The 15,328-nt window shown below is 45.8% G+C and overlaps 1 protein-coding gene across 2 annotated transcripts; it reads right to left on the bottom strand.

The window, feature by feature from the left end:
• Positions 1-160: 160 nt before the first annotated feature.
• LOC129822019 (F-box only protein 46-like) lies at positions 161-14,519 on the bottom strand. Of its 2 annotated transcripts, XM_055879858.1 has the most exons (3): positions 14,077-14,519; positions 12,253-12,763; positions 161-3,751 (listed from the first exon to the last, which is right to left on the bottom strand). In XM_055879858.1, the coding sequence occupies exon 3, from the start codon at positions 3,633-3,635 to the stop codon at positions 1,614-1,616; it is 2,022 nt and encodes a 673-aa protein (XP_055735833.1). In that variant the 5' UTR covers positions 3,636-3,751; positions 12,253-12,763; positions 14,077-14,519; the 3' UTR covers positions 161-1,613. The 2 variants fall into 2 exon arrangements, with proteins under 2 accessions (XP_055735833.1, XP_055735832.1); XM_055879857.1 differs by lacking the exon at positions 12,253-12,763.
• Between the last annotated feature and the right edge of the window lie 809 nt (positions 14,520-15,328).

Below are 15,328 nucleotides of genomic sequence, written 5' to 3'. Positions count from 1 at the left end.
GAATTTGATTAAATCAGCTGTGTTTGCTAGAGATGGAGAAAGTGTGACAACAATCCTGCCCCCGAGGACTGGAGTTTCCCCACACTGTAGCAACTTCTCTATCAAAATAAATGTTACCAACACAGGTCATCATGCAGAAGGAAACATGTCAAGGGTCAAATTCCAGTTTTAATCATTTCTGTTTATTTGAGAAGCACATTCCCATTAGCATTGTACAACTGAAACCTACAGTGGTCTCCCCTACCCAGTCAGAGGGGTCAAGTGAACAAAGTTCTCTATACTGTATTTGTCAAGGTTTTGCAGACTTAGGGATTGTGAGCAGGACCAGTGGGGTTAAGGCTGGAAGCTGGTGTAGAGAGCTCTATGGTCCGTGTTTCTTTTCACCCGCATTGACGCAAACGACGGCTTTGGCAAAGACTGCCCTCTTGCCGACTAGCAGGTTGGGACTGGGGGTTAGTGGGGAGGGGGTAAAAAATAAAAAGACTGCCCTCTGCCGACTAGCAGGTTGGGACTGAGGGTTAGTGGGGAGGGGGTAAAAAATAAAAAGACTGCCCTCTGCCGACTAGCAGGTTGGGACTGAGGGTTAGTGGGGAGGGGGTAAAAAATAAAAAGACTGCCCTCTGCCGACTAGCAGGTTGGGGGTAAAAAAAATAAAAAGAGGTGAAGGGAGGGAGAACAGTCCTAAAAAAAACAGGAAATAACAGCAAACATTCGCGCACACCAAAAAACTAAAAGAATTGATAACAAGCAGTCAAAACTCATACAAAGTGACATCAAATTGCCTTCTCCTGCCCCACACTGTTAGTCTCATTCATTAAAGGCCCAGTGCAGTCAAAAACGTGATTTGGCTGTGTTTTACATACATTTTCACACTATGCAGTTGGAATTATACTGTGCAATTGTGAAAATGCCCTTTTAGTGTAAGAGCTGTTTAAAAACCGTCTGAAATTTCAGCCCGTTTTGGTGGGATGGATTTTTGGCCTGCCCGGTGACAACAGGTAGTAAATTTGTTAATAGACCAATAAGAAAGAGTTCCAAACCTCTCTGCCAATAACAGCTAGTTTTCCCCTCCCATTACAGTCCTATCAAAAATTGTTGCTTAAGAAATTGCTCTTTACCAAGATGATATTTTTACCATTTTAATTGAACACAATTACAGTAAGGTACTTAATTGTTACCTAGAAATTATTTGACATTGAGATAAAAACAGCTGCATTGAACCTTTAAACTTTCACAGGCTCCCTCTGTGAGCCAGCCAGTCAGTCCTCAGTGGCTGGCTCTCTGGTCAGTAAAGTTGGGGTCAGCTCTACCAATGACAGCATGGCTAGGACGCGACTGTCAGTTGACCAATAAGCAGAAACGTTGAGCATCAGGCCCCATGCAGAACACAGAGAACCATACCACCAGCATGGGCCCACTCATCATGAGTCCAGTTTTCACATGTACTAACATCCGAGTAGGGAGCTAGTCAACTGCTAAGAACTCAGAACAAGGTGATAACGAGCAGATAGAGAGCTGACAACACAGGAGAGAACCCCAACCCTGGTCTTTAGTTTAGCACCAGGGGGCAGTGGGGTTTAGAGGGAGTAAGAGGGGTGCTGGGGAGGGCCCCTTTACCTCCCGTCCTCCCTCTTAGCGCGGGTCTGCACCAGCTCGCAGGGCTGCAGTACCCAGTTGTTGTCGTGCAGCCCCACACGGCAGCCTGGTGTGTCCTTGTCCGTACGCCGGCAGCACATCCAATAGGAGCGTCCATAAGGCAGGTCGTGGTGGTAAGGTTTGGGGTGCCAACGGCAGAGAGACACGTCGCCCCGTTCGTACTGCCGCTTGCACTGCTTGCAGGGATCTTCGCGGTACAGCGGGTCCTGGTTCCAGCGCGAGTCGGTGGCGGGCACACCGTACATCTCAATCAGAACCTTGAAGTCGTAGCAGGTGCACTTGAGGGCGGCCAGCGAGCGGGTGGGCAGGTAGCTGAAGATGTTGACCATGATGTGGTCAGGCAGTAGCAGCATGTACTGACGAGGCTCCAGCAGCCGCTGGATCTGGAAGCGGATCTCCAGGAAGTCGTGAGAGACGTGGCGGTAGAGACGGCACAGGGAGGGGTCCGAGCAGTCCTCCACGCCGGCCAGGGGGGAGTCCGGCCGGTCAGCAGCATCCACAGCAGGATTGTTGTTATTGGTGCAGTCCAAAGAGCACATTCCATTGCTGCTGCCGGTGCCACTGTCCTCGTCAGACCCTCTCTGGGCCTGCAGGAAGAACAGCTGGCCTGGAGGGGGGTCCTCTGAGCCGTCGGCCCCACTGGGCATGGCGAAACAAACCGTCTCCTCTTGCACATTCTCTGTGCTGTCCTTGCCATAGAACACACACTGGTCTACAGCACCCGTGACAACCACCTCCACGTGGAAGCCAGTCACCCTCTCCCGGGCCACAGGCTTCTTCTCCCCAGAGCCGAGCTCCTGGCTGGGGTCAGGGCTGCTGGAGGCTGGCCGGTCCGTATGGCCCTCCCCATGGGGGTCAGCTTTTGGAGAGCCGGCCAGCAGGAGGCTGGGGTCACGTGACGAGGGGCTGACCAGCTGGTAGAGATCACAGGTGATCTTCTCGTTGGCCCGGGCCCCCGCCTGGCCCCCTCCTCCCCCACAGCTCATGAACATGCAGCGGGGCCGGCCTGCGGGCTCTGACTGCGAGCCAGGATCTAGGCTGGATACCCGGAAGGCAATCCTCACTTCACCTCGGCCGTGGGTGGGCCCAGAGTCCCCGCTCCTCTCCCTCTCCCTGGGGGAGTCCAGGCCCGACACAGGCCTCAGTGTGTTCTCCAGGAGCTGATGTTGGGACTCAAAGTGTGCTATGGCCTTAGCCACACGCTGCGACTCCTGCTGCGACTCCTCTTCCAGGACACTGTGTGGGGGGTGCGGGGGCTCTGGGCTCTCTGACAGGAACACCATGGGGCTGGGGTCGGAGACTGTGCCCTGCAGGAGCGTGTGTTCGGGGTGTTCTGTGGCAGTCTGTCCCTGGGTCACCATGCCCTGCAAGGCCATGGCTGTACGCTGCTCTACCAGGGCCACCATCTCAGCAACGGACAGCAGGTCAGTCTCGCTCACTCCCGGGATGTCCTCTGGGGTGGAGGCTTCTGGGTGCGGGGGGGCAGGGATAATGTTTGTCTGGGCCCGGGCGGGGGGGTCATAGGAGGAGCAGCGCCGCCTGCGCTTGGCCTTAGTGCAGTCCGTGGCCCAGTTCCCTTTCACCTTTATGGCGCTGGGTCGAGGCAGGCCCACCCCACTGAACTGGTGGGCCACGAAGAAGGCAATCTTCTCCTTGGTGTTGCCCGGCTTGATGACGTACCAGGTGTCCAGCAGCACCCTCCCATCCTCCATCTGAGTGGTGCTGGGAGGGGTGGAGGGGGCCTGCGGTGCCGAGGCCGGGTCGGCGTCTGGGGGACTGTTCTCGGAGCCGGCATCCTCCTCCTCCTCCTGGCCATCCACACTTCCCCCGACCTCCAGCGACGTGCGCCCCGCAGTGTCAGCCTTGCAGAGGGAGGGGGCTGCCCCACTGCCCCCCGTACCTCGGGGCTTGTTCTGGGAGTAGGTGCCAAAGGGGCGTGGGCACCACAGTCGGATGTGGGAGAAGGTGTCTCGGTCCATCACGGGCCGGAGGGAAGCATATCAGCGGCGTCTAGGCTGGGCATCTGCTGTGCACCACGCCACTCATTCTCTCTGCGCAAGCCAGCAGGCACCGTCACAGGAACAGGGCATACAATCTGTAGGGAGAGAGAGGAGTTTTATTACAATACTCACCATCATAGGTCAACTAGCCGGGGGAAACAAACATGAGTAATGTCATTTCATCAAATTTAATTAATTAGACATCTTCTAAAAATGTAATTTGAGGGAGAATGTCTTCCTATGCATTCTACATGTTGCATTAGTATTAAGTCCCTAAAATGACCTCATCTAATTGTGTGACATGCTGATTCAGAAGCAACCACTATGGAAGGTTATGTCAACTCCTAGCCATTCAATACAGCAAGAGCACAGCAAATGACAGGCAAATCAGCTCCTAGCCTCTTGGCGGTTCAGAAACAAAGGTCACAAGTCAGGAAGACTCATGCTTTCAGACAGCCTCAACAGCTAAACTCAATTAGTCATTACATACGCTGACTGTAATATAAATTCTCTCGCCTTGAAGGTTTTCAATCTAATTAAAGGCTTCCATTTCGGAGCCTTGTGTCTGGGGCAGATGAAGGGAGATATAAAGGAGGGGATGAGGGGAGGAAAATAGATTCCCATCCTGGCGCTTCAAAGAGGACCTGCCTAATAGGAGGCAAGGAAGGCATATGCCTAACCTATTTTTAGAAGGGGAGAGTAGTGGTTGATGTTGAGAGTCTAAAGGACCTTGCTGCGGCCGGCAGGAAAACCGTTTACGCAGGGTGCCTGTGCCAGTACATGTTAGCATGCCAAAAATGTGGCACTGGGGGCTTAAGAGGAACAAGTGGCGCAAGACTGTTTCAAAGAGATATTTAGACCTCTGTGATGGTGTCTTGTTGTTAATATGGTGTCTGATGCATGTAGGGCTCATCTGTAAAATACACCCTGTATGACTTCTGTCAACAAAAAAATGTAAAGTATAAAAATAATATGTGAGACATGCTGATTCAGAAGCAACCACTATGAAAGGGTGTGAGACTCTCACTGGATCAAATTTCACCTTCTAGCCATTCACAGCAAATGATAGGCAAATCAGCTTCTAGGCGGTTCAGAAACCAAGTCGCAGTGCACGTGATATACACTGCTCAAAAAAATAAAGGGAACACTAAAATAACACATCCTAGATCTGAATGAATGAAATATTCTTATTAAATACTTTTTTCTTTACATAGTTGAATGTGCGAACAACAAAATCACACAAGAATTATCAATGGAAATCAAATTTATCAACCCATGGAGGTCTGGATTTGGAGTCACACTCAAAATTAAAGTGGAAAACCACACTACAGGCTGGTCCAACTTTGATGGAATGTCCTTAAAACAAGTCAAAATGAGGCTCAGTAGTGTGTGTGGCCTCCACGTGCCTGTATGACCTCCCTACAACGCCTGGGCATGCTCCTGATGAGGTGGCGGATGGTCTCCTGAGGGATCTCCTCCCAGACCTGGACTAAAGCATCCGCCAACTCCTGGACAGTCTGTGGTGCAACGTGGCGTTGGTGGATGGAGCGAGACATGATGTCCCAGATGTGCTCAATTGGATTCAGGTCTGGGGAACGGGCGGGCCAGTCCATAGCATCAATGCCTTCCTCTTGCAGGAACTGCTGACACACTCCAGCCACATGAGGTCTAGCATTGTCTTGCATTAGGAGGAACCCAGGGCCAACCGCACCAGCATATGGTCTCACAAAGGGTCTGAGGATCTCATCTCGGTACCTAATGGCAGTCATGCTACCTCTGGCGAGCACATGGAGGGCTGTGCGGCCCCCCAAAGAAATGCCACCCCACACCATGACTGACCCACCGCCAAACCGGTCATGCTGGAGGATGTTGCAGGCAGCAGAACGTTCTCCACGGCGTCTCCAGACTCTGTCAAGTCTGTCACATGTGCTCAGTGTGAACCTGCTTTCATCTGTGAAGAGCACAGGGTGCCAGTGGCGAATTTGCCAATCTTGGTGTTCTCTGGCAAATGCCAAACGTCCTGCACGTGTTGGGCTGTAAGCACAACCCCCACCTGTGGATGTCGGGCCCTCATACCACCCTCATGGAGTCTGTTTCTGACCGTTTGAGCAAACACATGCACATTTGTGGCCTGCTGGAGGTCATTTTGCAGGTCTCTGGCAGTGCTCCTCCTTGCACAAAGGCGGAGGTAGCGTTCCTGCTGCTGGGTTGTTGCCCTCCTACGGCCTCCTCCACGTCTCCTGATGTACTGGCCTGTCTCCTGGTAGCGCCTCCATGCTCTGGACACTACGCTGACAGACACAGCAAACCTTCTTGCCACAGCTCGCATTGATGTGCCATCCTGGATGAGCTGCACTACCTGAGCCACTTGTGTGGGTTGTAGACTCCGTCTCATGCTACCACTAGAGTGAAAGCACCGCCAGCATTCAAAAGTGACCAAAACATCAGCCAGGAAGCATAGGAACTGAGAAGTGGTCTGTGGTCACCACCTGCAGAACCACTCCTTTATTGGGGGTGTCTTGCTAATTGCCTATAATTTCCACCTTTTGTCTATTCCATTTGCACAACAGCATGTGAAATGTATTGTCAATCAGTGTTGCTTCCTAAGTGGACAGTTTGATTTCACAGAAGTGTGATTGACTTGGAGTTACATTGTGTTGTTTAAGTGTTCCCTTTATTTTTTTGAGCAGTGTATATCAGTAACGGGTGTGGCTGAAAAGGCCAAATCCACTAATGTGAAGACTTGTCTAAACATACACAGGGGTATAAAATCGAGCACAAAGCCATGCATTCTTCATAGACAAACATTGGACTTCATGAAGAGCTCCGTGACTTTCAACATGGCACCGTCATAGGATGCCACCTTTTCAAAAATATCTGCCTTGCTAGAGCTGCCCTGGTCAACTGTAAGTGCTGTTATTGGGAAGTGGAAACTTCTAGGAGCAACAACGGCTCAGCCGCGAAGTGGTAGGCCACACAAGCTCACAGAACGGGACTGCCGAGTGTTGAAGCGCATAAAAATGTACTGGTACAGTTAATATACAGACTACCAGTCAAAGGTTTTAGAACACTTACTCACTCAAGATTTTCCTTTATTTGTACTATTTTCATCATTGTAGAATAATAGCAAAGACATCAAAACTATGAAATAACACATATGAAACCATGTAGTAACCAAAAAAAGTGTTAAACAAATCAAAAATATTATATACTTGAGATTCTTCAAATAGCCACCCTTTGCCTTGATGACAGCTTTGCACACTTGGCATTCTCTCAACCAGCTTCACCTGGAATGCTTTTCCAACAGTCTTGAAGGAGTTCCCACATATGCTGAGCACTTGGCTGCTTTTCTTCACTCATCCCAAACCATCTCAATTTAGTTGAGGTCGAGGGATTGTGGAGGCCAGGTCATCTGATGCTGCACTCCATCACTCTCCTTTGTAAAATAGCCCTTACACAGCCTGGAGGTGTGTTGGGTCATTGTCCTGTTGAAAAACAAATGATAGTGGGACTAAGTGCAAACCAGATGGGATGGCGTATCGCTGCAGAATGCTGTGGTAGCCATGCTGGTTGAGTGTGCCTTGAATTCTAAATAAATCACCAACAGTTTCACCAGCAAAGCACCGCCACACCATCACATGCAGAGATCATCCATTCACCCGCACCGCATCTCACAAAGACACAGCGTTTGGAACCAAAAATCTCCAATTTGGACTCCAGACCAAAAGACAAATTTCCACCGGTCTAATGTCCATTGCTCCTGTTTCTTGGCCCAAGCAAGTCTCTTCTTAAATGATGTCCTTTAGTAGTGATTTCTTTGCAGCATTTCGACAATGAAGGCCTGATTCACATCGTCTCCTCTGAACATTTGATGTTGAGATGTGTCTGGTACTTGAACTCTGAAACATTTATTATGGCTGCAATTTCTGAGGCTGGTAACTAATGAACTTATCCTCTGCAGCAGAGGCAACTCTGGGTCTTCCTTTCTTGTGGTGGTCCTAATGAAAGCCAGTTGTATCATAGCACTTGATGGTTTATGCGACTGCACTTGAAGAAACTTTCAAAGTTCTTGAAATTTTCAGTATTGACTGACAAAGTAATGGACTGTCGTTTCTCTTTGCTTATTTGAACTGTTCTTGCCATAATATGAACTTTGTCTTGAAGCAAATAGGGCTATCTTCTACCTTGTCACAACACAACTGATTTGCTCAAATGCATTAAGGAAAGAAATTCCACAAATTAACTTAAGGCACACCTGTTAATTGCAATATATTCCAGGTGACTACCTAATGAAGCTGGTTGAGAGAATGCCAAGAGTGTGCAAAGCTGTCAAGGCAAATGGTGACTATTTGAATAATCTCAAATATATTTTTAATTTGTTTAACACTTTTTTGGTTACCACATGATTCCATAGTTTGTCTTCACTATTATTATTATTTCTACAATGTAGAAAATAGTAAAAAAAATAAAAATCCTTGAATGAGTAGGTGTCATAAATACAATACTGGTCAAAGGCTTTATGTACACTACCGTTCAAAAGGTTGGGGTCACAGAAATGTCTTTTTTTTTGTCCATTTAAAATAACAAAATTTATCAGAAATACAGTGTAGACATCATTAATGTTGTAAATGACTATTGTAGCTGCAAACTGCTGATTTTTAATGGAATATCTACTTAGGTGTATGGAGGCCCATTATCAACAACCATCATTCCTGTGTTCCAATGGCACATTGTGTTAGCTAATCCAAGTTTATCATTTTAAAAAGGCTAATTGAGCATTAGAAAACCCTTTTGCAATTATTTTAGCACAGCTGAAAACTGTTGTTCTGTTTAAAGAAGCAATAAAACTGGCCTTTAGACTAGTTGAGTATCTGGAGCATCAGCATTTGTGGGTTCAATTACAGGCTCAAAATGGCCAGAAACAAAGAACTTTCTTCTGAAACTCAGTCCATTCTTGTTCTGAGAAATTAAGGATATTCCATGTGAGAAATTGCCTAGAAACTGAAAATCTCATACAACTCTGTGTACTACAACGCTGTGTACTACTACTCCCTCCCAGTTTGCGCTGTTCTGTGAAGGGAGTAGTACACAGCATGGTACGAGCGCTTCAGTTTATTGGCAATTTCTCACATGGAATAGCCTTCATTTCGCAGAACAAGAATAGACTGATGAGTTTCAGAAGAAAGTTATTTGTGAAGATGCTGGAGGAAACATGTACAAAAGTATCTATATCCACAGTAAAACGAGTCCTATATCGGCATAACCTGAAAGGCCGCTCAGCAAGGAAGAAGCCACTGCTCCAAAACCGGCATAAAAAAGCCAGACTACAGTTTGCAACTGCACATGGGAACAAAGATCGTACTTTTGAGAAATGTCCTCTGATCTGATGAAACAAAAATAGAACGGTTTGGCCATAATGACCATCGTTATGTTTGGAGGAAAAAGGGGGAGGCTTGCAAGCCGAACAACACCATCCCAACCGTGAAGCATGGGGGTGGCAGCATCATGTTGTGGGGGTGCTTTGCTGCAGGAGGGACTGGTGCCCTTCACAAAATAGATGGCTTCATGAGGTAGGAAAGTGATGTGGATATATTGAAGCAACATCTCAAGACATCAGTCAGGAAGTTAAAGCTTGGTCACAAATGGGTCTTCCAAATGGACAATGACCCCAAGCATACTTCCAAAGTTGTGGCAAAAGAGCTTAAGGACAACAAAGTCAAGGTATTGGAGTGGCCATCACAAAGCCCTGACCTCAAACCTATAGAACATTTGTGGGCAGAACTGTAAAAGTGTGTACGAGCAAGGAGGCCTACAAACCTGACTCAGTTACACCAGCTCTGTCAGTAGGAATGGTCCAAAATTCACCCAACTTATTGTGGGAAGCTTGTGGAAGGCTACTCGAAAAGTTTGACCCAAGTTAAACCATTTAAAATCAATGCTACCAAACACTAATTGAGTGTATGTAAACTTCTGACCCCCTGGGAATGTGATGAAATAAATAAAAGCTGAAATAAATCACTCTACTATTATTCTGAGATTTCACATTCTTAAAATAAAAGTGGTGATCCTAACTGACCTAAGGAAGGGAATGTTTACTAGGACTAAATGTCAGGAATTGTGAAAAACTGAGTTTAAATGTATTTGGCTAAGGTGTATGTAAACTTCTGACTTCAACTGTATATATAAAACATAGTAAAAAGACTGAACAAGCCCCACTTTTTCCATCCTGTGATCCCAAACAAGTTGAGACAGACAGCACTAGTATAATACTATAGTTTGGCGACTCTTACCAGGCAAACGTAGGCTGATATCTAGCCTATCTATACTTGTCGCCAGTTGAAAGCATGATAATGTGAAATGTGTACCTTCGGCTGAAGAGGAAAGTCTGACTAGTCTGCTATCCAGGCTCTGTGTGTGTGTGTGTGTGCGTGCGTCAGAGGCCAGAACTACTCCTGGGCTGGTTAAGGGCTTTATAATCGCACAGCTCCAGCTAAGAGCCTGCAGATTACTCTCTGTATGAAGTAGATCCCAGGGCCACCACCCCACCGATAAAAAGATTGGATGGCGTAACAGGGACAGTGAGCGTCAGTCCATCTTTGTGACTAAAACAGGCCCTTCCTGAAGCAGTGAGAGAGAGGCAGTGAGTGGCAGCCAGTGCGTGATTGAATGGCTCCAGTCAGATTCCCTCTCTATTGACCAGTATCTATTATTCAGAGCCAGCCAGCCAACAGTGCGTCAGAAGATGGAAAGATGGAAGAGGGTGGGGGGGGGGGGGGGGGGGGGGGGGGCAGTCCACTACCAGTCATCCAGAGGCTGGAGTCAGTAGCTTTAATCCATGCTGTTGTCTTCGTTGTCAATTCATAGGCTATCCGACGGTTTACCCTGAAATTTAATTAGGAAGTAAGGCGGCCGATGAACAGGTGGTAGTAAAACGCTACGATGGTAATCGATGGCATGCAGTATGCGGTTCTAATGACTGGCCTAGTAGCCTATAGGGTAGCTATTTTACACTTGTCTCCATACCAGGTGTTAAACAAGGCTGAACCCTGCAAGGAGACACCATCATATACAAGTTGTTTAAAGACATCTATACTGGCTTAATATCAGGTAATGAGTAATAGCCTGAATTTATGAGAAAGTCCACATAAAATATGAGGACATGAAACTAGAAGTCCCTACATTGTATTCGAATGATATCCACGGGCCAAAACATGGCCCAGATGTTGCCGACAATCTGTATCCATGAAGACTTCATTCCCCGACAGATGATAAAACCTCTGCAATGATAATGCAGTTTTCATTTCTCATTTGAAACAATTCCTGCAAATTAAGTCTGGTTTTAATCTTTTTGCATAATCCACCAAATCCTGTCCATGCCCAGCCGCAGTACAGAAATCGCTGAGTGCCGCGCCAGAGGCTCATCTCTCACTGGCTCCCCAAGTTGTCCCGACCTCTGAACTACACACACCAATGCAGGAGGATTCATTCCTCCATCATGACCTCGCTCAAACAACCCAGAGGCTTTCTGTTGGAGGATATTCAGCAGGCTCAACATCATAACACAATGCTCCAGATTAACCAGGGAATGTATAGAAACAAAACAGTTGTCAATTGGCCACATGACAGCCACAGAATAAAACGTCAATTCTAAAACTTGCGTTTCTATCTGGAGCATTCGGAAACATTGCGCCCACTAAAATAGCACCGTTAGAATAGTCTCAGGCATTGAAGGAATGTTCAGCACTACACCAGTCCTATTACAGAGAAAATGTCATATTGAAAAGACAACTTAGGCACAGTAAGCAGGGAAGGACCTTTCAAACAAAAACAAAAAACACTTATTTTCTTCTTCTTCCAATTCCAGACTGTCCTCAGATAATTCAGACAGGCCCCTCATTCACCTCCAGCGCTATCCTCCCTCTCAGAGGCTTTGGGAATGGTGGACAATGCAGGGAGGTGATAAATGGTGCTTGCCTTGGCTGCCCCTGCAGGGACAATACAGCAGTAGCCCGGGCAGCAGGTGAGGCTGATGATGCTCGTCTACAAGAACAATGGACTCCACCCATCCCTGATAAAATGAACCTTCGTCATGAGAAGGTCAGGCAGACAAGCTGGCTATAGAAGTGTATGGTATGTCAGCTGTGCTTCTCTGGTAGTGAACAGAACTGCATTGAACTGCAATGGATATCTATGCACTCCTTTAAACTATAGCTCTTCATCAGGTTGTTTCTTTCCACCATGTGGCTTCAACCAAAAGAGTTCATCATCAACCACCTTACTCAAATAGTGTTGGTTGTAAGGGTGAGGACAGTGGTTGCCAAAATGGTGAATTGTTAATCTGTAAACATTGAATACAAACCCTGTCAGTACAAAACTGATACACAGGCTATTCTCAGAGGATTTTAGGCTGAACCAAGCAGGCGCATCAATGGATGTTCCCTGGAACTTAACTATTGAATATTTTTGGCATCTTCATGCCAAAGGCTTTACATTTCAATGCCCCATTGCTCCACTATTCCCATACTTCTGATTCTAAAGTACCAAAGATAAAGATGTATAGGCCTAGTTCTCAGTTGAATAACAGATACCAGCTCACCAACAACATAGGTGCTCATCCTGTAGTTTGATTACTTCTTTCGTCTTTGAGAAAAGATTAACGCCCACAGATGATTTATTTTTGGTCCGGTCCAGACCGGCCTTTTTTGGCACAAATAGACATCCATGATTGGTTCAGATTTGGACCAGACTATGTTTCACAAGTTTTTCTGAGCACAACACAAAAAGTTGAGTACAGTATACTTCAGTACAGCAGAGTAGAAAAGAGTTCAGTTCACAGTAAAGCACACTAGAGTACACTAATGTACTGTGCTGAACTACTAAAATATTTAAGTGCCTTTGAATGGGCTATGGAAGTAGGTGCCAGGCGCACAGGTTTGTGTCAAGAACTGCAACGCTGCTGGGTTTTTCAAACTCAACAGTTCCCTGAGTGCATCAAGAATGGTCCACCACCCAAAGAACATCCAGCCAACTGTGGAAAACATTGGCCAGCATCCATGTGGAACACTTGACACCTTGTAGAGTCCATGCCCTGACGAATTGAGGCTGTTCTGAGGGCAAATGTGGAAACAGACATCAGTGACTGGTTCAGATTTGGCCCGGTCCAACCAAATTTGGTCTCATTAAAATAGCCAGTGTGTAGAATAATATATATGCATATTTCTACATTTGTGTGCCTATTTAGGATACAACACCTAATATCCATAATGATGCATGCATTTGTGTGTAGTACAGATCAGGGACCTATGATGTAATTATGTTACCACAATTCTAAATCCACTTCACATACTGTAGTTTAATAACCCAAATATATTTTTCAATAACCAAAATATATCAAGGTGTCATAGCTGACACCCCATTGTTTCTGCAGACATTGTTGAATCTTAATTCAGAATAGATATTTAACAGTGTTTGGAAAACGTGGTCACCTAGCCAATGCTAAATCAAGAAGCTGAAAAAACAAAATAGACACGTTACTGCACTGAGGAAGTACAGGTGACATGGACTCTAGCTATAAACAAAGCGCCTTCAGAATTTTAAGGCACATTTCCATTAGGTTGTAACATACAGGTAGGTGGTCAGCATGGGTAACCATGATTAGCCAAGGACTAATTATTGACATGCTCATAGGTGTTCATTCAGTTGTCTAACGCTGATCAAATGGTCAGTTGAAATGTGCAAAAATGTCAGAATTTTACAAGAATTGCGCAATCTTGCTAGGAATAGGACGAAACAGAAATCCAGCCTGTGTGTTTAACTATTCTTACAACTACAGTAACGTTAACTAAGTTTACCCCCGAAGTTTGTATTAATAAACCAAGTTGGTTAACTAGCTAACTAATGTGAGCTTACGTTAGTTATCTGATAATCACTTTGCTAACTAGCAACTAAATGATGTGCAGGCCAAAGAAGTAACGTTAAACACTCATGTTAGCTAGGTGACGTTAGCTATCAAAGCTAGCTAACCAACTTAATTTATTTGCCGCTAGTTTAGCTTAACGTTAAAAAGTTAACGTTGGCTGGCTATCTAACTAGGCTAAGTTAGCTAGCGCGCTATAGCCCAAAAGGCCAACAACAATCTCGTTGTTACATTGATGTTACAAACACTCGCCAAGGCGCGGCTAACTGATAGGCACCAACTGATCGTCTTTGACGAAAATAAAACGAATTAGCCAACTACGTTAAGGGGTGTAACGTTGTGGGGTGTAACGTTGTGTGTTGACTAGGCTAACGTTGGTTAGCCAAACAAAATTGCAATGGAACCCATATTGTGTGTTGCTGGCTAACGACGTTGACTAGCTTTTGAATTTAAATACAGCTAAGCTTCGCTAAAGTGAAGTAATTAATGTTTCCGTCATCTTACCTGTAGATCCGCAAGCACTTGACCTGCAACAGTGCTGATGACAGTAACGTTACTAGCAAGCCCCCCCGGTCGTAAGCCTGTTTTCCTCTCAACAACCGACCGATGAATCAGATTGAGCAAGGATAGGGGTGCAGGTGACTCGGGTTATCTTTTACTTGTCCACGTAAACTAGCTAGCTATCTGGCTGCAGAGTACTTTCCAATATCAACCTAATGTTAATATCGAAGCCTACTGTCCGTTTTTCAATTGTACACAACCTAGCTATACTGATCCTGTTTCAAACTCTTCCTCGTTCATCTGGCTACCTTTTCAGAACTGACACAGGCTGACCTTTACGGTATGTTCTCTGAACAACCAAAATAATCGGAGTCAGAACATCGGTGGAGAGAAAGGCCATCTTGTTGACAGGCAGCTGCATAAGGCCCACAGCCAATAGCAAGGCAGAGTCGATGGTGTGCCCATATATGGCATATATGGCCCCACTCACCCCCCTTCTTTAGGTCTTACTCCTCCGCATCTCTCTCAATTCAATTCAATTCAAGGGGCTTTATTGGCATGGGAAACATATTGTAATGAAACAGGCAGGGAGCAGGCCTCGAACCCTCGACCTTCTAGCCCGAAGTCCAGCGTGCTATCGACTCTGAAGTTCCCCTGTAATTATTGGTGTCTGATTTGTCTCCACTTTTGTAGATAGGGATGATGAGCCCCTGGTTCCAGACATCAGGAAGCAGCCAGAAGTTTGTACTATGTTGAACAATTCAAGCACAGCATTTTGCAACTAAGGTGTGCTGTTTTTCAGCATTTCATTTCTGATATCTAGACCACAAGCCTTTGGTTTTATAGCTTTTCATTTTGTACTTATTGGGTAATCTAGTGGATTTTGGTTGTTTTTAATTACTAATTCAAGGATGCTAAATTTAACTTGAATTTCTAATTGGTTAAGTCTTTTTGTGGGATATTTTTGTGTAAGATTATCAAGATACGTTTTCCAAATTCCTTCATCTTGTATGGCTAATTCTTGTGGCTCTGTCATGCTTAAATTGTTCTCAATGTCCCAGAACTGATTTTGGTCAATTGTGTTTTAAATTTCATCAAGTGTCTAATTGGTATAATTCACTTTCTTGCGTTTCAGTGTGTTTATACTGTTTCAGAATTTCAAAGTATTCATGGCATAGCTCTGGATTGTTTTGATGCTTATTGTTTTTCATTTGACATTTGTCTTAGGTGTTTTCTAATTGTTTAACATTTGTTA

Source organism: Salvelinus fontinalis, chromosome 24 (genome assembly GCF_029448725.1).
Source record: "Salvelinus fontinalis isolate EN_2023a chromosome 24, ASM2944872v1, whole genome shotgun sequence".
NCBI lineage: Eukaryota > Metazoa > Chordata > Actinopteri > Salmoniformes > Salmonidae > Salvelinus > Salvelinus fontinalis.
Note: the sequence above shows the minus strand (reverse complement) of the source record. Positions and strands in the feature narration are given on the sequence as shown.